Raw genomic sequence first — 25,552 nt, 5'->3', positions numbered from 1 at the left:
ATATCAATCATTTTCGGTAGATTTGACTTTGGCAGGGTCAGTTGAATTTTAAGACGATCGAGACAATGTTACTTGGTGAGAAAGATCAGTGGGTACTGAAATCATGGTGGTCAATTGATCAGCATTTTCTCTATAGTGGCCACCTGTCTATAGTGGCTACATTTGTCCAGTCCCTTGAGTGGCCGCTATAGACAGGTTTGACTGTTCATGTTTTTGACAAATCATTCATGAATACAGGCTCTTTGAATGTGGCTCTAGTTAAATTCAAGCCTTTGGAACACCGAATACGAAGTTGGCTACTGATTTTCTATTGGTTACTGAGTTAGGCATTCGGGAGAAGGTTAAAAAGTATATTGCTTCTCCTACATTGTATCATATTTCAACTTATAATTATACCTCATACTTTCAAGTTTCAACCCCATCATAAATTGTTATATATTGTTGATAAATTACTAACAAGACTCAAAATAAAAAACAAGAAACCACCAGATTCTTTAAAACTTCTGCTGAGTTTTTATTTCCTATTATCCCTGCAGACTTTGCAGATGTTGTTTGTAGTATTTTCCATCATTCACCTCTAGGCAATATTGATATATAATGCCTTACAACTTGTACGTCTTTGTGCTTTTCTCGACTCAGAATGAGGCAAACAATCTTGCCTCTGAATCACAGAATGCTTACGTACATGAGCTTGCCTCTGCTATATGTTTGAAAATAGTCCTTTTTCCTTTTGTACATTAGGAATGTATTCAGTTCAGAGGAATCTCCTTTGGTCTGGGTTGTCTTCAGTCATCTTTTGGTGCAGCACATCACAGTTCGTCATCATCTGATTCAATCATCTAAAAAAGGGAGAGCAACTTTTTAGCAAAACCCAAAAGTGGTCTATGTGGCCTTGCACTGAGAAACTTGTTAAAAGCAACAACTAGAAATTATGGGAGCAATTGCAAGCAAATTCATAATGTTTACCTTCACAAATTGGTCTAGCATAACAAAGTACCGCTCTGTTTATTAATACTGAAACACATTCATATATCATAATGGTAACCAGCCCCTGTCCTGCCACTTGCTACATTATGTAACCAAATACTACAAGGTGTCTCTTACACCTCCAGTAACCATGGTGATAGCCATCTGGTCCAGGTCTTATTTGTTTTGAAGAAGAAGAAGAAATGGAATATGATTTCCTTAAACATAAAAACAGGATTTTATAGATATCAGTAAAAACCATGATATGATACTTGTACCTTTAGTGTGAAAAATCACATCCTGTGAAAAAAGTATGTATAAAAAAAAAAAAAGACCACTTGGCAAGGTACCATTTTGGAAATGTGCCAGACTGTGGTATCTATTAATAGGTAAGGGCCATTTTGACCATTAATATATTGTATGAAGTAAATTAGCCTACAATTTCAAGAGTTGGTCCAGATTTTTTCTGATTCAGTTGGCCAGGTTATCAAACAAAAATCAATTTAAACCACACTTTCAGTTATCAACACTGAAAAATGGAAGAATCTTCCATTGGAAAAGTATGTCCTGGAAAAAGGGTTTCCTGGAAAAAAGTGTTGCAAATGTTAAGATGCCCCAGGCGTCTGACCTTTGTTTGAATGTCAGAAGCCGAAGTCAGTGCCCGTCCTCCTGTCTTCCCGGATGCTCCGAGCGACCCTCTCGCCTTTTCCTGTCCCGCCGATCCACAACTTCGTCCATGTGGTCCATGGTCGTCTTGGTCCTCGGCTCTGCAAATAAGACAGGAACATCCTTTTTATCACTGTACGTAAATCATAGCATGTTTGCAGTGGTTTTGTATTTTTTTTTCTGCTATGAACTCTCACTGCAAACACATCATGTGCTCTGTCTTGCATTCTGTCACAGTTACTCTTTTAACTGCAAATAATTTTATTGTTTTTCTTCCTGAGTACAAAACTTGTTGATGTACATGTACATCATATGCTTGTCACAGGTGCCGAGTAAAAGGTGTTTAGTCCATATGAGACTTGGGTTTTAAAGTCAGTGAAGCAGATTTAGCAACAGAGCAGAAAGACTTTATTGTACAGTGATCCAACCGGCTCTCACGTTTACAACACTTCAGCACCAAGGACAGGACACATTTAACCTCCCAGCTTCCTAATCCCATAGCCAATTATAGAGAATGTGTAGCCAAATGGCTACCTTGGTGTGTTAAAGGTTAAAGAAGCAACAGTTATATTCCCATAACAGTTACTGTTCTTCCTAGTTGAAAAGGTATGTGTGTTGTACTTCTGTGTTGTAAGTTTTAAGTGACTGTACAAATGTAAGTTGTAGCAAAAATGGCAGATGAAGAGAATGGAAACAAGGATATTACACTGTTGGGCCTATATACTTGATTCATTTTTTTTTATTGCAGTAAGTGGACTTTTGTACCAAGTACATGTTATACTAGATACAAGTTCTTCTGATCCATATGCACTTCCTTGCCCTGTAGTGTCATAACATATACATTTAATGATTTCTTCTGCCATGTTGAACATGGGATTTTTCATTGCTTCTTCAACTTTAGTTCAGGATAGCATGTTGTATCAAGGAATGCAACCAGCGATCTTATCTACGGAGACCTATTTGCCATTTGAATCGGAATGTGGTAATGGATTTTATCTTAGTTCTGCTACATTTATCTTGCAAAATGATGCCCTTCTTGTATTAAACAATGCTGCCTGGGATGTAACTTGAACTCAGAATGCTTCAACAATGATGGAATTTTCTATTGCCTTTGCAACATGCATATTGAATGATTCCTTTAATGTATAATGCAATGCAACAGATTGAATTTTAAAGTGTGGAATTACCACTTCCAAGGTGACTTTGCAAGGAGGTATGCCAAGGTGGCATATCAAGGCTTTTATTGTATGAAATCAACACTTAGTATCTTTATAAACAGTAAAACTGAAAGCTTATGACCCATAGATTAACCTTTATTTCTATCTGCCCATGAATTAAAAAAATCACAATAAAACAAATCCAGATCCAAGATAAGAACAATTGCCTTAGCAGCATCACAATGTAGGTTTGCAAAATGAAATAAGTTGATGGAACTTTACATTCACCAATCATATATTGTTCAAGTTAGTTGGCTTTTATAATGTTTTATGTAGTCTACAACAAGTACTAAAAATTCGTATGCATGCCTCAAGCAATGTAGCATGTTCAGAGCATGCAGTAAACGATTTATATGGCATTCTAGTGCTACATGTCTACAAGCATTTTTCTATGAAACCAAGAATTTGATGGGGTAATTAGAAAAATGGTTGTTTGTTGCTTCTAGCTCGTCAAGTGTCTCTCTTCATGCATGTCTGGCATTCTCTTAGTCTTACCAACTACATGACTGTATGCTACTACTGGCATCTACATGTAGTTTGCCATAATATTGCTATAATGTTGGAGCTTCAAGCACTACAAGCTTCTTCTGTATGAAATGATGCAACTAAAAGTCTAATTTGCTATGTTGGACATAGGATGCTCTACGGATGCCGCTGCCTCTATAGCATGCGTCTACGATAGCATGCACTTTGCGCCGGCGCCACATGTCGCTACGTACTGACCTCGAGGCTCCGTTTCTGTCGCCTGGACTGACCCTGTGTCCAGAGCTGAGCGTGCTTGCCCCACGGGTCCGAACGCGTCTCAACGCCTTCGCTCTCCTCACTCCCTTCCCTCGATATTGTCGGGTCCTTTTTCATCCCTTTTGTCCACATCTGTGCCTGCTTATTCCAGGACCTCTCTTCGACCGGGTCTCCGTTGATGGAATCTCGTTTCCCCTGTCCTTCCACCCACATTTTTCCATAGTTTTGCCAAGGGCTGGACTTCTTGGTAACATCTTGCGGTTCACCTTGCATTGCTTTTTCATCTATGCTTTTATCCTCAAGCTTTTCACTTTGGTTTTCGATGTTACTGTCCTGTGGACCATCACTTTCCTCGGATTGATTCTTGCTAGTTTCAGACTTCTTTACTTGCTTTGACTGGCCCCCCACCCACATATGGGCAAATTGATTCCAAGGATTCGCTCTTAGATCGATCTCGTGGTCTTCTACTAGTTCCCCTTCTCGTTTTCCTGGCTTTGACTTCCCCCCTACCCACATATGGGCAAACTGGTTCCAAGGATTCGCTCTAAGATCTATCTCGTGGTCTTCTAGTTCACTCTCCCCTCGTTTTCCTGGCTTAGACTTCCCCCCAAGCCACATATGGGCAAACTTGTTCCAGGAGTTCGCTCTTAGTTCGATCTCATGGTCCTCTAGTACCCCTTGTTCTCGTTTTCCTGGTTTTGACTTCCCGCCCACCCACATATGGGCGAATTGATTCCAAGGGTTTGCTCTTAGATCGATCAGATGGTCGTCTAGTTCCCCATCTTCTCGTTTTCCTGGCTTAGACTTCCCCCCAACCCACATATGGGCAAACTGGTTCCAAGGGTTTGCTCTTAGATTTATCTCGTGGTCTTTTAGTTCACTTTCTTCTCTTTTTCCTGGCTTAGACTTACCTCCCACCCACAAATGGGCAAAATCATTCCAGGGGTTCGCTCTTAGATCTATCTCGTGGTCTTCTACTAGTTCCCCTTCTTCTCGTTTTCCTGGCTTCGACTTTCCCCCCACCCACATATGGGCAAATTGGTTCCAGGGATTCGCTCTTAGGTCTATCTCGTGGTCGTCTACTAGTTCCCTTTCTTCTCGTTTTCCTGGCTTCGACTTTCCTCCCACCCACATATGGGCAAACTGGTTCCAGGGGTTTGCTCTTAGATCAATCTCGTGGTCTTCTACTAGTTCCCCTTCTCTTTTTCCTGGCTTTGACTTCCCCCCTACCCACATATGGGCAAAATCATTCCAGGGGTTCGCTCTGAGATCAATCACATGGTCCTCTAGTTCGCCCCCCTCTCGCTTGCCTGGCTTCGACTTCCCCCCCACCCACATATGGGCAAAGTCATTCCAGGGGTTTTGTCCTCTCTTGAGTTTGGATTGACCTTCCACCCATAGATGGGCATATTTGCCCCAAGGGCTACGCTTCCCCTTCCCAGATACCCAAGACTGAGAATAGGTATTCCATGGACTCGATCTACCCTCGCGTGGTTGCGATACGCCCGAAACCCACATATTAGCATACCTATTCCACGGGTTCCCTCCTGCTCTCTTCTCAGCCAACAGGTCAGAGAGCTCAGCTAGTTGAGAATCGCTAACTACGTCGGCTGATCGCTTCCCCGTGCCCTTGACCCACAAGTTAGAAAACGTATTCCAGGGATTGGTAACCTGTCGTTTATCGATATTTGTGGGATCTGATGGCGTGAGCTCAGAGAAGGCTGGAACTGTGTCAAAGCCCCTCTTGCCATGCCCCTTAACCCACATGTTGGCAAACTTATTCCAGGGGTTTGACCTTATTTCTACTTCAAGGTCATCTAGATTACTTCCTCCCAAGGGGCTTGTTGCATCTTCATTGGTCGAGATTCGCTTGTTTTGTCTCGATGCACCGTTCACCCACAACTTTCCGTACTTCTGCCACGGATTTGCTCTTGTCTGGATTTCGTGGGGGGTCGCTTCGAGGTCGGTGTTTGCGTCTTCGTCGTTCCAGGGTTGTGGGGAGTTACGGGCAACCTTGTTGCGGCCCTGTACCCAAAGGCGTGAGAATGTTTGCCAGGGACTGTAATGTCTTCCCTTGGCCAACACATCAAAATTGTATCGTAAATCTACTGAACAATTGCCATAGGTTATATATAAAGCAATTAGAAAGACGGAGAGGCTAACAAAATTATCTCAAAATTTCACTATCATTGCATGGTTGATGACCTTCTTTGCCTCGGGTAACACAACTACCTATAGTACCCATTGAAGATGTTGGGTAGAAAATGTAAAAACTGTAGAAAATGTAGTAATGTAGTAATAACCATCATTGTTAATCCTGTTCTATCATAAAAACTGGCAAACTATTACAAGTTCGATATCATCACAAGTTGTTACTCCAAGACTTATTTTTCTATTAAAAGGAATGCATTTCTACACAAAGTTAATCTTGCAAAAATAAAGTAATCTTGTGAATGAGCTGAATTTTATCTTCTACTACTGCATCCAGTTTGGAATCTCCAGAGAGTAAATTAATTTGAATTTGCACAGCTTTTTACCTTTAAATTACATCATCCAAGGAGTAATCTCTAGTTTTCTTTACTTTTCTCCCAGATGTTTTTACTTGCGATGCGAATATTGAATTTAAAGTGCAAACGTTACTTACCCCGAATCCCCTGGTGACTCTAACGGGAAGGACGTAGTTGTAGTGGCTGATTGGTCCCCATAGCTGCTCGTCAACTATCCCCCTGCTGGGCTGGTGTTGCAGGTCACTTCCCAATAGCCAATCGTTCTGCTGTTGGGAAATAACCATTGAAACAGTCGTACATGTACACGTATACAGTAAGTTCATTAGGCCACACCAATTTAGTTGTTGGTTCACGGATTTTCTTAAGATAAAAAATATACTTAAATGTAAGTTAATCTATGATGGTAGTCAACATTATGTTACAATTTTAAAATTGATATTCATACACAAAACAAAGCCATTTACATCAGAGCCCACCAACCTTCCCTCAACCGAGACGGGGGCTGATACTGACTACCAAGCCCCTTTGACCCTTTGCTGATGTCACGCTTCCGGTCCAGATGTGTGATTTAGGCTTTGGGTCATTTCAACTTGATAAGGATTGATCGAAAGCATGTTGGTAAGTGCTTGATTTTGTGTAAGGATATAAAGTTTAAAATTGTAACACAATAAAAAAAATATGCTTTACTGGAAAATCAAAACGAAAACAAAGCCCAAGGACCATGGCATGTGTAAGCCTTGGTGCACTCAGGTTTATGAAGTGAAATACTGCCCGTTGGATTTATGTTGTCCGCTTGCTATATATTCACTTTAAAGTTTCATAAATCTGTGAACCAACAACCAAATTTCCGCTTATCTTTTGTCAGTGACACTAACATACATTTAACATTTTTTAGTTTTTAGAACATAGGGGTGTTGGAACATGGGGTTGTCAGAACATATAGTACGTGTATAGGGGAGTTGGAACACAACGGCATTGGAAAGGGGTTTATAGCATACTGCTTACTGGAAAATAACTATGAAATGACATTTCAATTGACATTGTCAAAAGCTACAGACACCAACAGCCTTTGATAAATAAGCTTAAGGACAGGGCTACAGATGATTAAAAAAAATTAAGGTCAAAATATATGAGAAAGGAATGACAATGAAGTGGAAATAGGAATTAAGCATTAATTGGGTTATTAATTTGGATACATTTGTATATTAGTGTACTTTTATGAATCAAACTTAATTGCACCATCCCCCCGCCCCCAGAGATTTTCAGGATTAAGTTATTTCATAAATACATTAACAGCTCTAATCATGGTAAAGTGGAGCGCCGAGTACAGTGGTGGCTCACTATATACCTGTTGCTTTAATCAACGAGTTAGATATGCAAGGTTAGGTGTGACAAGTCGGTCATGTCGTGACATGTACAATTACTGTTGCAGCGTGACTGTGAAGCTTGTATGTTATGACTTACGTTATACATGTAAAGGCCATACAATAAAGGACATGAAATTAAGGTCAGACGATGCTGTCAGCCTAATATGATTTGTCATTCCCGGGATGTCAACAAGATGGAATCACACGTGCAGAAAATACAATTTCGTAGGTTTGTTGAATAGAAAGTTGATTAACAGTAAAAAAATACCAAGAATAATGTCATTTCTGCACACTGATGTCTTCCATAAGATTTGCTTGGCATGCTTAAATGGCCTATACACAACATGTCAGAAAGGTCGCCAATGGCCAGGTCCTTGACCAAACATCCCTCTATCAGAATAGATACTTTAACAAAGTGCGAACCAGGGTTGGACAAGTCCAATAGTCCAATTGTCCCAGGCATTTGTAAAGTGGCCATCGGGCAAGTAAATGTTGTAGCCCACCTGCTCGATTGGGCAAGTAAGATTTTCCTATGAGTGAGATTTGAATAAACTTGTTACTTTTCAGTCATGGCATTGAGCATTGGTCAATGAAAAAAAGAGAGCCAATGATAAAAGAACTCTATTGCTGAAAGGGAAAAACACATACACAAGAAAAAATGTTATTTAAATTTCCGGCATTTCAAAAGTTGGTTCGGGCAAGTAAATTTTTTATGTACTTACCTGATAGGACAAGACTTAGTGAATTTTAGAAAATATGTTGAACCCTGGTGAACAGTGCCTACATGTAGCTCTAATTTAAAACTCGGGACACATTCACCGGTAGTAACGTTATACAGTAGTTACAGCGATGAGTTGCAGGATTTCAAAACCCCTTGCTGTTACTCGAGGTCTCTTTGTTTTGGACATTGATTACCGGTAAATCTATATGAAAAAGGAAGTACAAGGTATCTCCTAAGGGGATTTTTCAATAGAGCAAAGAGGATCTTTATACAGGAAATAAGGCCCCGTTCATACTAGGATTCGCATATCCGGATATATCAGGATATGGCGTAAATCCGGACATATCCATTTGCATTCATACCAGGGTTAGTTGAATCCGAATATGATTATTCGTGTCCAAAATCTTAGTCTGATTTCAACCAGGATACATGTGCTATATATAGGGTGCATCTCACATACGCAACCCTAGAAAACGGATAGGTTTTAGCTAGGAAGTATCCAGTTTTTGATAAACGAAATTTGGACACATTAGTACGGACGAATGTTAATGAACCTCTTGCGCAACACATCACAACCGTTAAAAATGTTGCAGATGGTCATCTGTAAGTACCTTTAATTTCATGCTACGGTAGACAGGCTTTCCGTAAAGTTCAGATAATTTTGTATTTTAGCCCTTTTCAGAAAGGTTATGAAGTTATGTAAACAGAAAGAAGACAAATATTTGGATTCAAGAATATTTTCAACTTTCGTCTGACAGCAAAATTGTGATTTTCCGAATTTATTTCCTTACATGAGGAGGGCTGTAAGTCTATGAAGCACAATCTTTTCATGTTGGTACATGATTGTATTTGCTTGCAGAAATGCCCAGGATTAAAGTATGATCAAGATTTAGAAAATGTTACAACAAAGAAGTGCAAAACTGATGAAATCAAGTTCAAGAGTATAGTAGATCTCAAGTCCAATTACATGTAGAATTGTCCTCGATGACTTTTTAATGCTGCATATCGTAATTTTTGAATATGACATACATGAGTGTAATCAATGTTTCTTGGTGGAACTCATGATCAGTAAAATTGCCCAAAGCATGCATGTATAATTGTTACAATGGTGTATAACATGTATAACAGAGAAGCAAAGTGAGAAGTCCCTGCATGATGGTCAAACAACAAAACCTAAGGTCAAGCAGTGAGCCATTGATTACACATTGATTTGTCTATAATTCTGTTTTGAGTCTCTGGAAGGACTGCCCTTTGGTGTATATATCAAATCATTATAGCAGGCATGCGATAGCTGATTAAATGGTATTCAGTATACAGTATTACCAGCACAGTAAGTATTATCGAGCTTAGTAGCTTCTTGTAGTCCTTGACTTGTCAAACCTTCCTTCAGTTGGCATTGTACAGGAAATCAAGGAAAAAGAGCATCTGACAAGGGAAAATTGACAAAGCTCAAGATCGGATAGACTCAAGTCCTTCTAGCTATCATCTTCTTGAGAAACTGTAGGCTCGAAACTGATAGAATTTCCTAGACTTTTGAAATAACATCTTGCAACGTCCAAATACATGTAACCCTCGCAAGATGGGGAACAACAGACATTAGACCGGAGATAGAGAAAGAAAAGGGAGAGAAACAGCATTGAAGGACTTACCCTCTGTATGGTGGTAGGAAGACCAAGGACCGTCAAAGCAGTAGTCAGAAAAAGCAACGCACAGACTTCGCACTGTCGGAGTCTTCTTGCCATCTCTCTCAGCTCTCAGTGCACTGTGAGGGGGAAAGTTGTTCAGTCTTAAATACACACCGCAACACCCTCCTTGGTTTTCAATGCTGCAAGGGTCTAAAGGAGTGCATGGGGATTGGCTACTGACTTAATGGGATTTGCATATAATTACTACCTACCTGTGTGTGGGCAGTTCACGTCAGCCGGCCACACTTGATTGAATCAAAGAGTCTGAGGAATAGCTAAGGAGAACGTCACAGCAGGACAGGATATCCCCTACATACGATTCTGGGCAGTTATTTTGGGAGAAGTGTTGGGGATGACGATTTTCCGGTTGGTGGAGTAGTGTCGTAGATGACGATTTTTGAAGTTTCTATCTCACCCGTAGTTGGAAACTTTTGGAACATCAAAAGCATTGAAAATCGTGACCCAATCAGGAGATTTTAGATAATTATTCATGGCAGTTAAGAATACGTCCCAATTAAGGGCCCCTTTAAAAATCCTTCATTCTTAGTCCTAATTCCTGCATGTGTGTGTGTCTGGATAAAGCTTTTTATCAACGAGGGACTCATAATCGCAGTGACTTTCAAGAAGAGATATTACAGTTATGAATCTGTAAAGTGTTCAATTTGTGTGTGTGCATACAACCCTTGATTAATGTTCAAGTCATCACATATTTTCCATATAGTAATTAGAGCTAAGTGAATTTAAATGGGGCTGCTTGCACGATCGCTAATGATCACTTCTTCTGTGTCATAAATGGTACTTACACAATTAATGGTTTTCCAATGACATATTTATGCTTTCCAATGTCACCTTACATATGGAGGGTTCAAATTGTTAGAGGTATGATGTAATACATGTACTTGATAACTAAAGTACAAAAACCTACTTGAGGGACTTTTATGCAGCTGTCCAGTGGGTGAATGGTTTTGGCGTCAAGAACAACTACCATGTTATGTAAAAGGTAAAGTGGCCATCGTCAGACTAAGGCTCATACATTGTGTACTATGATGCTTTTTCGATAACTACATGTAGTGAAGTTCAATGTGGTCTAGCCACTGCTTGCTTTTTCGTGGTTGTTTTCTGCAATATTATCAATGATTCTCAGTACTTCTACATAGCCTGTATTATTTTACTAATAGATTGCCAAACTGTGTGTAATGTTTCTGATATAAACGGTATTGATGTATGAAAGACCAAATTAATGTGAATATCAAATTTTATAAAATTATCTAGGAGAAAGCACAAAGCTCTCTAATGTCTGGATGTCAAAAAATTGTTCTTAAGAATTCGGCAAAGCGAGTTTGGAATGGCTTTTAGTCTGAATTTAAAGTAATTCGGAATGGAAAAAGAAATGGTCAATAATGGAACCATTTAACAACCAAACTTTAAGCACTTACACTCATGTTTAAGTGGCCAAAACATGAAGTTTTGTGGCTATGGCCTTGTGCATGTCTATGTAAAAAAGGAAATGGGCCTAAGTGAGGCATTTACCGCCCAGCGTGCTTAGGAAATGAGATAACGACACGCTGGTAACTCTTTCTTGTTGATGTCATAAAACGTGAAGTTTGTGTTCATGTGGCCGAAACATGAAGTTTTGTTGCTATGACCCTGTGCATGTTTGTGTAAAATAGCCTTGAGTTTTGAGTGTAGTACTTTCATTGGAAGAAAAAAGGAAATGGGCCTAAATGGAGCCATTTAATGCCCAGAGTGCTTAGGAAGTGAGGTAACGACACGCTGCTAACTCTGTCTTGTTGACGTCATAAAACGTGAAGTTTGACTTTAAGTGTTTCGATTGGTTGCTAATTGGGGAATGTGTGCAAGAGCCTGCAGTAAAACATCCGCTTGTACTTGAATCATCAATGACATTTCATACACAGAAGAGATTATTGGAGACGGTTCAGAACTTTTGCCAGTTTCCAGTCAAATGATTTTAGTAGTTATCTGCTTTCCTTTATAGTTTCTCTTCATGGTCAAGCTGTGATTTTGGTCCAGCTGGTTTTTGATGAGTGTTTTTATCAGGCTTTCTATTTTGTCTCGTTTTCTTTTTCAGAAATAGTGAAAACAAGACAAAATAGAAAACCTGATGAAAATGCCTTAAACACATCAACAAACCAGCAGGAGCCAAACCTTTGCTTGGAGAGTTCTTCATTGTAGCTAATTATGACATAATTCAGCATGCAACAATTACTGAATAAAACTACAAAAAGTTGAACTTATCTCTTCATAGTTTAAGTGTTAAGTGTATTTACATACATCAGGAGAATAACTGAGGAGAAAGCAAGAAAAGTCATCAAAACATACAAACCACAGCAAAATTAATAGGGGTAGTAGTACAATCTTGCTGGAATTTAGTAAAGAGTACATGGAAAGAAGCAACGCATGTACAGAAAAGCATACAATATCATTTTCTTCAGAAGCATAATAAAACATTGCTTCAGCACTACAACACTTCTTTAGTTTAATTTAGTTTAGTGTACAGAGCTATGAAAAGATGGGGATACACAAACTAGAAGAAGAAGACAAGACAAAGGAATGTGTGAATCTTAAGAAGGATTTACCAGCATCTTACTAAGCTTCAGGGTGTGGCAATGTATAAACATACAAGATAATTATACAATATCGTACTTACGTCTCAACTTCTTGCTGGCTGGTTCTTGATTTATCAAGAATCATTCTCACAATAAACTGGATATTGAGTGTCAGTGACCAAGTTTTCCTAAAAACAGTTCAAAACATATAAAGTACCTGTCCCCTGATCTGTGTTTAGTAGTGCTCACTGAAGCTCTAATTAGGTTAGGGTGTGGCTTACTTTCTATTTGCAGTTTCTCTGTTACACTGGTGAAGCGTCTTATCCGATGCGCAAACAAGTTGCTCATCACACTGCGTCCCGAGTACGTCAGTAAGTCCCTGGGGACTTGTTAGTTTGTAAAAAAAAAAAAAAATTTCTCGCCCTCAGGTATATTTTGGTATGGAGTTATTAAAAGTCGTAATGTTTTCTGGTTGCCCTGTCTTTCTGGCTCACAGCCCAAAAAAGGTTGTGAAAAAGAATGGGCATTCAAGCAGAAAGGTTGCGATTTTTCTTTTGCAGTTACCTAGCCTTTAGCTCAACCTTGATAGTTTTGGTCCGCTCCTAACAGTTGTTGTCGGTTTAGTTGAGAGTTAACCAAAGCTAACATTAGACTGACAGGACTCCAGGCTAAGCATTTCCCACTTGCATTGTCTCTACAAACTTATGAATCGCTTACGTGCAACAAAATGGCATAGAAACTGAATATGTTGTAATGAAAACATCATTTATCAAGTTTTGCAACTTGTCTAGAACTGTAGCACCTGACCTTGCTCTGTTTGATGTCCTTTTCCCATTTATCTGTATAATAACCTCAAAGTAACTTTAAATTTGTGGAAATAACTGTATTGCTGCACCTTTTGAATTTTGAAAAGTTTCAAAAGTGCGTTCTTCAATTCAGAAAAAAATCAGTCACTCTGTGACAGTCATGCCCCCACCATTGACTTTGACTTCATTGATGACGACACAAGTCATTACATGGGTCTACCTGGGTAGCTTTGGGCTGGTAGCAGCAGACCCTACAAAAATGGAGACGAACATACAAAGAATTCATCACAAGAAACATTACCCTTCCTATTAATTAGTCATTGCAGTGTCACGACACAGGAAATCCCATAGGACCACGTTGATTAGTTCCCAAGAGAATATTACACTGTCTAGTTCCTCATCATAATATAGACAAGTTTTCTGCAAGTCTTCATTTTCACCCTCCATTGGCCAATTGAGTCTGCCACTGAATATTCCTGGGTGTACTGATCATTGCGCTTACCTGAAAGGAAAGGAAAGGGAAAAATTCCTTGAAGTTCCGTTTGGTTCGTAGCGGAAAAATTAGCTTCCTGTCATTTCAGCTGGTTCAAAGTACCTTTAATGTATTCCCATTTCCCATTAACGGTAGGAAAGAAAGATGAATGTATACTATATTGCATGTCCAGTAATATGATTTATGTCACTTTGATTTTGATGTATTAATTCCTAAGTATATATATATTAGGAAGTTATTTGGTGCCTTTTTTTTCCATAAATGCAAATGACAATTTTTTTACACAGGAAAAAGAACAGATGCTATTATTGCATAACACATCAGGTTTGAGAAGTACCAGTACAAGCTGTTTATCTGCAGGGCTCGAAATTCATTTTTGGGATTAGGTTCACTGGTTCACCCAGCTTGGAAAATTGGGTGCACCAAAAACTTTTTGGGTGCACCACTTAAATTTGAGTAATAACCAAATAATAAAACTTAGTTACAAGCTATCAAATTCTTAAACAAGTGCCATGACAGACATTTTTATTATCTTTCTAACACTTAGATCTCATCATGTCAAGAATATGATGTATACTAGTATACTTTGATATCTTTACATACATAAACCTTAGAAAATATTTGGGTGCACCCTGTGCACCCACAGAAAATAATTGGGTGCACAGCTTCAATTTTAGGTGCACCTGGGTGCACATGCACCCAGTATTTCGAGCCCTGATCTGGATATATTTATTTGATACACTCACCCTCCGAATGACCCCAATATGTACTCTTTTATTATTAGTGTTGGTATCTTTTACATGCTCGAAGTGTTACTGTCTTCAAACACTGGACCTCCATTTAGCATCCTATCCAAGGGATGTCCCAAATCAAAGCCAGGTACTCATTTTCACATGAAGTGAGGAAATTAGTGTTAAATGCCTTTCCTAAGAGCACAACATTGAAGCATATCAGGACTCAAACACAGGACGTTTTAGCTTTAAGCTGAACCCCCAGCTGTTATGGTATGAGACGCCACAAAAAAAATCATAGCATAATTATGAAGGAACCAGTGACCTACAGTCTCTAGCCTGATTAATCTAGACATGAAGAAAGGTCTAATGAATATGACGTCTTTAATTTTACTGACAGCATGCATTATCATCATTCATGTTGTTCCTAAAGACTTAGATGACTGAAAATTTGTTAAATCTCAAACCCTGGAAGGCATATCAGCACCAAGGGTGGGCATGGCGGAATGATGTGGTGTTAGAGCAGATTTTGCCAAGTCTTCTATTTTGATCAGCAGCACACTCACTGTTTTTTTAACCTTAAAGCCCCCTTCACACGAGAGCACGAATGAGCCGGAATGCCGTCCGAATGAATTTTTTTTCTATTCGTGGCAATTCCTCACAATTCGAGATATTCGTCCCAGTTCTTTTGGCTGGCTCGAAAGTTTTTGACATGTTAAAAACTGTCGAGGTGCATTCGAAGTGGAGAAATATCGAATGGCATTCGTAGTGGATTCTTAGTGTATTCTAACTATTCTGAATGCAGTCTGACCGCATTCTACGGCATTCTAACATTCTTCGAAACATTCTTATCTCATTCGATGGAGAACCGAAACGGCAAGCCACCTCGAACCCTGCCAGAATGTGGCCGAAAGAATATTTCGAATGCCGTAAGAATGTCTAGAATGCACTACGAATCCACAGGAATAGACAAGAATTTTCATTCTGACGGCATTCCGGCTCATTCCTTCTCGTGTGAAGGGGATTTAAGGCCCATTTGGAATTCCCACCCGAATGGCCCTGAATGTGACACGAAGTTTGCAAATACTACATTCCGGCTGATTCGGCTTGATTCCTGCTAATTCGATTCCCGTGTGAAGGCCCTATAAATGTCTATTCAATAAAAGCTAATCTGATTGTCATCTTTGTTCCCTGTCTTGCGAGCAATAGACGTGCTTGCACAAAAATGTTGTGTCACGATAGCAGATCGCCAGGAGTTCAGTTGATTAGAATTGTTTAGGTTGAGAAGATGGAAGTCTTGTCTTATGTTAAGTTGTCATCCATGTTTTATTTCGTGGTTGTCCCAATGATTGCCCTTCCATTGTCATTGTGATGGTCCTTCTGGACCACTTTTCTTCCTTAGAAGATGGCTGTACCAATTCACACTTGGCTAAACCTCACAATGTGGTACCGTGCCCACCTTTGGTGCTGAAATGCCTTCCAGGATTTGAAATTGAACAAGACAAATTTTGATTCATTTAAGTCTTTAGGAACAAAATGAAAGATGATGAAAGCATGCTGTCAGCAAGATCAAAGACATCATAGGTCATAAGGCCTATGGTTTGGGTGAATGAAGGTGATGTGTAGTGAATCACCAACTCTGGACGGAAGGATTTGTACCATCACACACTGGGGCATGCCTTACTCTTTTTCGAAAGGTGTGGTGGGTTCACGTGCGTGAAGTGTGGCTCTCCTCTTCTCTCCTCTTCCTTCTGGGTGCTATTCACCCCTCCTGCAGTGTCTGTTTAGTCATGAAGACTTCTAGTCATTGACGTTCAAGGCTCGTTCTCATTTAAATGTCGAAATGCTGTCCCCTGACTTTACGCCTTGATATGGAGCAAATTATAGACAACATCACTGGTTCCTTCATTTTTCCACAACCCCTGTAATGTTTTACAAAAGATGCACCACAACATTCGTATTGGTTGATGGCTGAAAAGATTGTTATAGCCACGGGTGGGATTTCACACCCTAAAAAATGGCTGTCGCCTGAGAAGAAACGAAGAATTCAAATAGTAGCCAAAAATTTAACAGTTCAGTTCCCAGACTGATTGTTCGGCAGGTGAAATCAGCTACCCAGGCCCTCTGTCCGATCACGTCAGATCGCTACTGTCACTGATCTTGGAGGCTGTGTGAGGTGGTTTATGCCTGTCGCCAGATTCTGTAACAAACGTTACCACCACTAGTACGATGGTTGCCACGGTTATATTATGCACGTATAAGACTAGAAATGGCCGTTTTTGTGACGCTGTACAGTTTTTCTGGCTTTCTAAAGAAACAAGAAAGGGTTGTTGACTGTCATTTGTATCCCACCTTGCTTAACAAAATGTTGTACAGAAATGACTGTAACAAACGTTACCATTGTTCGATGCTGTCTAGGCTTTCTATTTGACCTGGTGTAAAAAAGCTGCCCACTTTTCAAATGTCCCTAGGGGCATTCACTTATACCTAAATGATGTAGTCAATAAGGTAAGTCCTTTCGAAGAAAACATGGTAAAGTCTGCTGTTGTAACAAACGTTACAGGTAACGTTTGTTACATGCCCTGTAATGCATTACCAATGGGACCGAAAATAATAAGTTGCCATTTTTTGGCTATGGTTAAAAGAGGAATTTTCCCAAACAACCAAGTAGTTTTCAGTGAAAATAAAGCCGATTTATTTTTCGACCCAAAAAATGCCATTTTCGACATTTCAATGAGAACGAGTGTCAAATGGCTGTAATTGTTGTGGCTTTGAAGACAGGAAGTTTATTGAAACTGCAATTCCTGGAAAAATGCATTAACGATTGAAAGGTTTTTCACTTACTAATAGCTGCATTTTAGTCAGGTTATATGAAGTCAATATAAAATACATTTGTACAACATTGTATATTCTGCATCAACAGAGGTACATGTACCAGCCCGACTGCTGGTAGAATTAGCTGATGGCCAGAGGGTGATTCGACCTGTGGAGAGGCTATGACGTCGTGCCCACTCAGAAAACACAATGTTTTAATGCAAAAGGAGTACGAAGTCGAGAAAATATGGTGTCTTTGGAGAGAAATTGTAAAACAGCCATTTCAGCGTCCCGTACAAGTGTTCGAATGTTTGACACAGGCGCACTCCGAGGTGCGGAGTGTCCTCAATTTTTTGTATGGAAGCCTGTGTGATATGGCAAGTTATCACCCAGTCTGTAATACCTGTTTGAACATTATCATGACCTAGATATGACCTAGAAGCCCTAACATGACATCACTGAATTATTAAATCGAAAATTGCACCCGCTGCTTAGTTCGGGAAGACTTTTAGTCATGATGACTTTTGCTTCTACTGACATTGACATTAAAACGGCTGTAATTGTGGCTTTCAACCAAGGAAGTTTAACCTCTTAAAACCGCAATTCCCGGAAAAATACGTAAACGTTTTTCACTTAACCACTTCAACATGTCTGTTAGACTATGCAAAAGACCTGTCAATGGTTCTTGAGTGGCCTGTATGTGTTTTTCCCTGAATAAAATATCTAAGAATATTAATGTTACAAGGGAACAGTGATCTGGTCTGATGATATAGACAGGAAGAAAGGGGTGAGATCATGTGACACAATCGACAGGGCTCAGGCCCAAGAGGTCCCAGGTTCGAAACCTGCCGTGTCACCGATCTAGTGCCCTGGGAAAGGCACTTTCCTAACTTCACTCAGGTGATAATGAGTACCTAGCTTCTGCTAGGGACGTCTCTCGGATAGGACGTTAAATGGAGGTCCAGGTGTTTGGGAAGAGCCACACCTCTCGCATGTGAACCCACCACACCTTTCGAAAAAGAGTAAGGCATGCCCCAGTGTGCGATGTTACAAATCCTTCCATTTAGAGTTGGTGATTCACTACAAGTCACCTTGAATCAGCCCAATGGTGATCACATCATTCACCCTGACTAATGGAGATCCGAATTAAATCCAACCAAACCGAACCGATTTAGGCCTTATGACCTATGACAGTATGACGTCTTTGATTTTACTGACAGCATGCTTTCATCATCTTTAATTTTGTTCATAAAGACTTGAATGAATGAAAATTTGTCTTCTTCAATTTCAAACCCTGGAAGGCATTTCAGCACCAAGGGTGGGCATGGTGGAATGATGTGGTGTTGGAGCAGATTTCGTCAAGTCTTCTTTTTTGATCAGCAGCACACTTACTGTTTGTTTGAATGTCTATTCAATAAAAGCTAAGGCCACACCAATTTAATTTCTTGGTTCACGGATTCGCTCGCTCCTATTTTTTTGAAAAAAAAATTAAAATAAAAATTACCACTCAGCAAATTTTCACCATTAATGAAACCATTCACCAACTTTCTGGTGTAGCAAACATAAAAACTGATATGCTTTTGTAATTTTCAATGAACAGGTGCTGTTACTGTACAGTAATAGTGTTTTTGTACTTTTTTCAAGCTGAAAATCTTTTATTCTTTATGTTTTGGATTAGCCCTTACCTTTACCCCAACCCTTTTACAATTTTTATTTTCATTTTTATTTCGTCCTCTCGCTCCATATTTTTTATGAAAAAATCCGTGAACCAAGAAATTAAATTGGTGTGGCCTTAAAAGAGAAAATATGGTGTTTTTGGAGAGAATTGTAAAAAAAAAATTCCAATGTTGGAATCAAGTATTTGAATGTTTGACATAGGCACACTCCGAGGCACTGAGTGTGGTCAATTTTTTTGTATGGAAGTCTGTGTGATATGGCAAGTTATCGCCCAGTCCATAATACCTGTTCAAACATTATCGCGACCTAGATATGACCTTGAAGCCCTTACATAACATTGATGAGTTATTAAATTGAAAATTGTACCCGCTGTTTAGTCATGATGACTTTTAGTCATGAAGACTTTTGCTTTTACTGATATTGACATTCACAAATGGTCTGTAATTGTGAGTGGCTTTGAACCTAGCTAGTTTAATAGTCTTAAATCTGGAATTCCTGGAAAAATGCGTAAACGTTTAAAAGGTTTTTCAGTTAACCACTTTAACGTGTCTTTTAGACTACGCATAAGACTTGTCAATGGTTCCTAAGTGGTGGGTATCGATTGGAAGCAAAAGCTTTTACTCTTGCGATGAAATTAGAGTCACAAGTGCAAGTATTTCTTCAGCAATTGTAGCCTTTGTGGATCAGCTCCACTGGTGAACTGTAACTTTTGTCAGGTCTACCACACTTTTTATCAGCAATAAGAATAAAACCATACTATTACGTGGTTGCGGGATAAGTCACAACTGCTCTCGCCTCAAAACTATTGTATTTCTAGACGTTCTAAATCACAGTTGTACCAAATTAAAGGTAGTTAGAATGTATTGTTGGAGTTAGCAGTAAGAAAATTGGTATTATATAGCTACGAAACCAAGTAGGGGTCCTTCCTGTTGTGAGTGGATCAAATCTATTAGGTTAAAATAGCATTGCAAATAATTGAAAACTAGTGTGTTATGCCTTAATGCGGTTTATCAGTTAATGTGCAAATAGACAAAATTAAGAATTAAGATCTATGTTCTGCAACCAACTATAAAATGTTAGAATTTCATCTTTCTTAATACCAGTGCACTTATTTGTAATTAAAAGTGATAGCTTGTCCATGGAGCAAAGATAAAAACTAAAAAAGGTAAAAAACAGAATTATTGGAAAGTAAAAGAACCAAAACAAATAGACATAGACTATGAACGCTGAGCTTTTGGTCTAGTAATGTTTTGTACCATGTATATATGTAGCGATATATGTTGATAGATTTATTAGGACTCGACGTAATCTGTACATGTATCTCTGTTATATTTTATCCCTACCTCCCTCAATGAAAAAAATTTGAGCTTCTGAAAAAAGAAAGCTTCAAACAAATCAAAGGTTGGAAGCCCTTTGCCATTTCAATGCATTTCGAAAGCTACTTTCCAAATTTGTATTATCTGAGCTTGGTGAGAAGGGCCCGCCATCAAACATCAGAGAGAGGAGACTGTTAGCACGGCCCAATCTCCAATTGATTTTCCCGTCGGTAATGTCTTTTGCGTGGGCTTTTGATGGACAATCGGAGTTGTTAAGGCCCCTATTTAACTCTTTCTGCAGCTCCCTTTAATGGTAGTGGAGTCAGTTCTGGAAAGTGGTTGGATTGACTGTGCATGGCAAATGATGGCCACGGTTTGCACAGTAGTACATAGGCCTAGGGGTGGGTTAACTGATACAAAACTGTTTTTTCTTGTTGGACCGGTCCAGAAAAAAATGGAGCTGAAAAAAGAGAGGACGGGATTTTGGAACGATTAAAGATGAACAGATTTTACCGGCACTTGTTTTGGGGCTGACAGGTCCAAGAAAATAATGGGCAAAGCAGTGGAGAGTTGATCGTCATTTTCACCAAGTTTCTACAGTCAAACTTGGTCTAAAACATACAGTCAGTTAGTGTTTTTGCATGAACGTCAAGATAGGATTTTAAAATGCCAATTGACAAATATACCACCAAACAGAATTATTTGTAGTGAAATCGACCATTGTTTGGAGTAATACCCATTCACATTAGTTTTCACATACTGATCCTCTGGACCTAGACCATACCTGTATCTGAATTTTCTGTACTTGTACGTACAACTCATTGTACATGTATACCCCTAGTAGTACATATAGTTAGCGACTCTGCCTCTGGATCAAGAGTTTCTGAAGTACAAATCCAGGCTGATGTTGCCCACCCGACATGCACACTTTTGGAAAGTAAAAGTCCTTAGGATGGAGTGTTAAGTTGTGGTTCATCGTTCATCACGCTTGTCGAAAACTGTTCAATGTTGTGTGAGTGAGGTTGTCTGTCTTTCCTGGGACGTCATGACCATTATAGTTTAAGAATATACGAATCAAGTGCACTAAACTGTTTTGAGATCACTTACACTTTCAGCATTGTGTGACAAAAGTGTGTATCAACGACCATAGAAGAATGATATGACGTCTACATGCGGTTAGTATGCTTACCCTAAGCTAGGACGGGATTTCAAGTTGTTATGTTCCCTCTACAGGCTGCTGTAATTTTGGTGTCAGAAAAGTTGAAATACTCAGCTGGCTTGTCAATGTTGTTCTTGAAGTGTTTGTATATGACCTAGAGAGTTTTGATGTCACCTAGGCCTACAACACGCAGCAGGAAGATAGCTTGCTGACAAGTTTGTGACCTGTAAAAGACATCATGTCATACCTAGGCCACGATAACATTCGATAGGGGTGTTCCGGGCTGGGTGATAACACAGGCTTCTATTTTTATCAAAGAATCAGTTGAGCCCACTTAGAGTGTGTCACCTGTGCAGCTGTCAAAAATTCGAACACCGAACTTGGAATAATTGTTGTCCTTTTTTGTTCAAGGACACCAAATTTTGTCAACTCCTGGCACGTTAAGCATTAAAACGTCGGTTTTCTCAGATGGGTACGACAAAAATAAGATATCAATACAACCGTACACTGTATATTTCGCATCACCCTTGGTTTCAGCCCTCCCGCAGGTCCGATCCCCCTTTGCTCTTCAGCCATTGGCCGATCCTACCTTCGGGCTGATAACTCAGGTGATACGGAATATGTAAATGTATTCTATATTCATCATCAGCAATACAGCAGGTATTCTGATGCTGATAACACGCAAATTCGTGAAGCGTTCCATATTTTTATGACCAATAAACTGGTGGACGTACCAACAGATAAGTATCTAATACCAGCTCAAAAAAGAACAAGAAACAGTCATGCCTTCAAATACCAGAGTTACCAACCTAGGATTGATGTGTTCAAAAATTCATACTTTCCCAGAACTATCGTAGAGTGGAACTTGTTATCACCAAGTACAGTAGGGGCATCTTCTCTCGGTAGTTTTAAAGAACGCTTGCAGATAGATGTGCAAAAGCTAGGGGTAACGAGTCGTTCAGTGTAATATAACCAGCTGCTGCCGCGCCGCGTGCCTGCGAAGCTGGTGTGTTACGCCGAACGGCGGTTATACCTGCTATATAGATACAGATACAGATACAGATGCTCCGAGGTCACTAACCCCATCCAATATCGAGGTTGACTTTCAGGGGAAAGATAATTTTGCTCCTGACCATTCTCTGGCAATTTTGAAATTCGATGCATGATATCACCTTCAGGCAAATTTGGCCAAATGTAGTTGTCAGTGTAATGCTAGCTTAAAGAATACCATGGTTTCACAAAAATTGAATCAAATCACACTAATCTGATATTTTGTGCGTCTGTAATGCTCTGTGAAAACCGAAAATCCAATTTTTCTTTTATGAGCTGAAATTGGACGGTAACTGCACGAGAAATGTTGAGAATTGTACTCCCTAATTTTCTACATTCTCAGTCTGAACAATTTTCCTCTTGGCTATATGAAAGGCTCTTGTAGGCTATAATATAGTATGACAGTGACACTCGCACCCCTGGTGTAATTTTTCATCTATATGTAAAATATGGCTGCCTAGAAGAATGTGCTGTTTGGTGCCCTTGGTCTTCTTTGTGTGTGACTTTTATACTTTGGTTGGGAAGGTAAAAAGGAGAGGGATCGGATCCACCTTCCAGTACCATTGCCCTAAGACACAATGTGTTACACATTTTTCATATCATACCCATCCAAGAAAACGTAAATCTCAATGTGAAATACGACAGAAGAAATTGGATGTCCTCAAACTAAGAAATTCCAATGTCGAATCCCGTTTTTGACTTTTCAACTTTTTTTCACTTTAGTAATTTGAATCAGAAATCTGTTGAATGCCCTGGAAAACTTATAGTATTGCTTAGAAGGTTTTGTTGGAGGAGATTTTGACATTTGAAAAACAAAGTCGTTGAAACCCATTATCGACTTACAACATCTTACGTCATAGGTCGTTGTTTAAGTCGTCAGCACTGTCGATTGCTACTTGTGTTCATATACGCAACAGCAACTTGTGAAGCATCAACCCATTAGTACATGTACGTACTGGATTACATACGGTCAGGTAGCACTTTGTAATTTTTGATGAAATTCATTTTTTTCTTTCCTCATAACTGGTGACGTCGTTGTGGCATAACTGGTAGAGTGTGGGCTCTGAACCAATCAAAAACCATTGTGAACACTCCCTTTTGTCCCTAAGCAAAATTAGAAGTTATAAGTATCCATGTATTTGATTATACTGCATCTGGTGTCCCTAAAATTAAATCCCTGCAAACTCAAAGGCCTTTACGTTAGTTGGACAACGTGAAAGCCTTTTTTTGCGGAACTTCTTAGCATCAAGCAATTTCCGATCTATCGTTTATAATTTGTTAAATATGATAAATATATATTGATATTAATGTTACTAAGGTGTGGGCAGGTTGGTATTGTAAGGATTTCTTGGTAACTGACTTGAATTCATTTTCTAAGGCCCAATCTATACACAGTTTTTACCGAATCGGATATATGTGGAGATCTAGGTAGGGATCTGGAAAGTTGGGGGCAGGACACCCGTGGCGCTTGCAGTCATAAACAGCTGTCTGGCCTAATGAGCCAGCGTTATATGCTAATGAGCCCTCCCAAAGTCGGGACGCATCAACACGCGCGCGGAAGTTGTCGGGGACCCCTGCTAAGCTATTGGGCGAATGCTCCGGACCTTTCGCGAGAAATTTTGCCAATATCTTAATGGCGATATTGCAGTTCCATCTAGACGCTGAAAAAAAGCTGTCGGCAAGAGGTTGTCAGCTCGCAGATATCGGGAAAAACTGTGTCTAGATCGTGCCTAAATCTAAGTCACTCGGTAGATGAAAGCAGAATGATTCAGTCCATGATTGCCCGAAGCATTGTTTAGGTATTAATGTTTTAGCCCTTTATGATGCATTACCAGTAAGTACCCTAAAACCAGCGGTGCCCTAAGGATTACCATGCCAGATATAATGAATCAGATGTTTGATGTTATGCGACAAGATAACCCAATAAACAGAATGCGTGATACAGGTATTACTGACACGTGCCTACAAAGCTGGTGTGTTGTGCTGAAGGGTCATTATACAGGCTAATACAGTTATTTGTCTATTAGTCCTTTAAAGATTTTTCAGTACAACAAGAGTGCAAAGAATTGATTTAATTTTGCAACTCTGAAATATGTTAGAGGTTCACATAATCTAAGTGTAGTTCATTAAGTGATACAAATGATGGTTACTAAATGTAATCAGGAACTGATATCGTTTAGTGTCATTGCTGACATTTAGCAGCCTTTACTCTTTTTGCATAAGTTAAGTGCTGAATTTTAAAGAGTATTGTACCATCTTTGAATTTTTTTAATGGTCCAGCAGGGGTATAAACCCACAAAATCCTGAATGAATTCAGCAAGCACTTAACCCAGAATTCTAATATGCTGCTAGTAAGGAAACTACAAAGAATATGACTCCTATATCCATTGTCTGAGGGATGTCCCTATAGCTCAACTGGTAGTAGCCTCACACTTGATCTGTTGGTTCCAATTTGTTGGTAACAGGGTACTCCGGCTCAATCCTGGTTATGGTAACTCGGTTGGGGCTGCACCCGTCTTTCAGAAGGGAAATGAAATTGTCGCCCAAGTTCGAGTAGGTGCCTTGAACATGTTAAAGAGGAAGGGATAGCATTACCCCTCCTTGTAAGAATACATCCTGCTACTGAAACTGCAAGGAAACTTGTTGCCCTATGTGCCACTAGGTAACACACTTAGACTCTGAATTATTAGCCTCCTCCAGGCCTTCCTACGAGGGTGTGGGGATTGGAGAATTCGCAAAAAAATCGGGAAATTGGCCAGGGGAGGACGCACATGTACAGTCCACGTTTTGTGTTTCCCCTCTGGAGGTCAACCAACTCCTTTGGTAGCAAAACTCTCCTGTTGAATTACAGTATTCTCCCTATAATGGCCAACGTAGTAAGTCTGATAGAGACTGCTGAATTATTCTAAGGAACGAATGAAACTGTTGTCTGATATTATAAATGACTGTTGGTAGCAAAACTCTCCTGTTGAATTACAGTATTCTCCCTATAATGGCCAACGTAGTAAGTCTGATAGAGACTGCTGAATTGTTCTAAGGAACGAATGAAACTGTTGTCTGATATTATAA

General features: G+C 39.6%; 2 protein-coding genes across 5 annotated transcripts in view; one reads left to right on the top strand and one right to left on the bottom strand.

The window, feature by feature from the left end:
• The window catches only part of LOC118423924 (succinate--hydroxymethylglutarate CoA-transferase-like), a 64,763-nt gene that overhangs the window by 23,355 nt on the left and 15,856 nt on the right, over nt 1–25,552 (top strand). The window lies entirely within an intron of this gene.
• Nucleotides 486–12,625, bottom strand: LOC118423920. 2 transcript variants are annotated; one of them, XM_035832234.1, is made up of 6 exons: nt 12,539–12,625; nt 9,835–9,947; nt 6,235–6,363; nt 3,573–5,663; nt 1,595–1,733; nt 486–839 (listed from the first exon to the last, which is right to left on the bottom strand). In XM_035832234.1, exons 2-5 carry the CDS (start codon nt 9,925–9,927, stop codon nt 1,608–1,610), a joined length of 2,439 nt encoding a protein of 812 aa, XP_035688127.1. In that variant the 5' UTR covers nt 9,928–9,947; nt 12,539–12,625; the 3' UTR covers nt 486–839; nt 1,595–1,607. The 2 variants fall into 2 exon arrangements, with proteins under 2 accessions (XP_035688127.1, XP_035688128.1); XM_035832235.1 differs by lacking the exon at nt 12,539–12,625 and having other exon boundaries at nt 6,235–6,360; nt 9,835–10,001.

The sequence above is a fragment of the Branchiostoma floridae genome, chromosome 10 (genome assembly GCF_000003815.2).
Source record: "Branchiostoma floridae strain S238N-H82 chromosome 10, Bfl_VNyyK, whole genome shotgun sequence".
NCBI lineage: Eukaryota > Metazoa > Chordata > Leptocardii > Amphioxiformes > Branchiostomatidae > Branchiostoma > Branchiostoma floridae.
The sequence above is the reverse complement of the archived record's forward strand: the minus strand, read 5'-3'. Positions and strand labels throughout refer to the sequence as shown.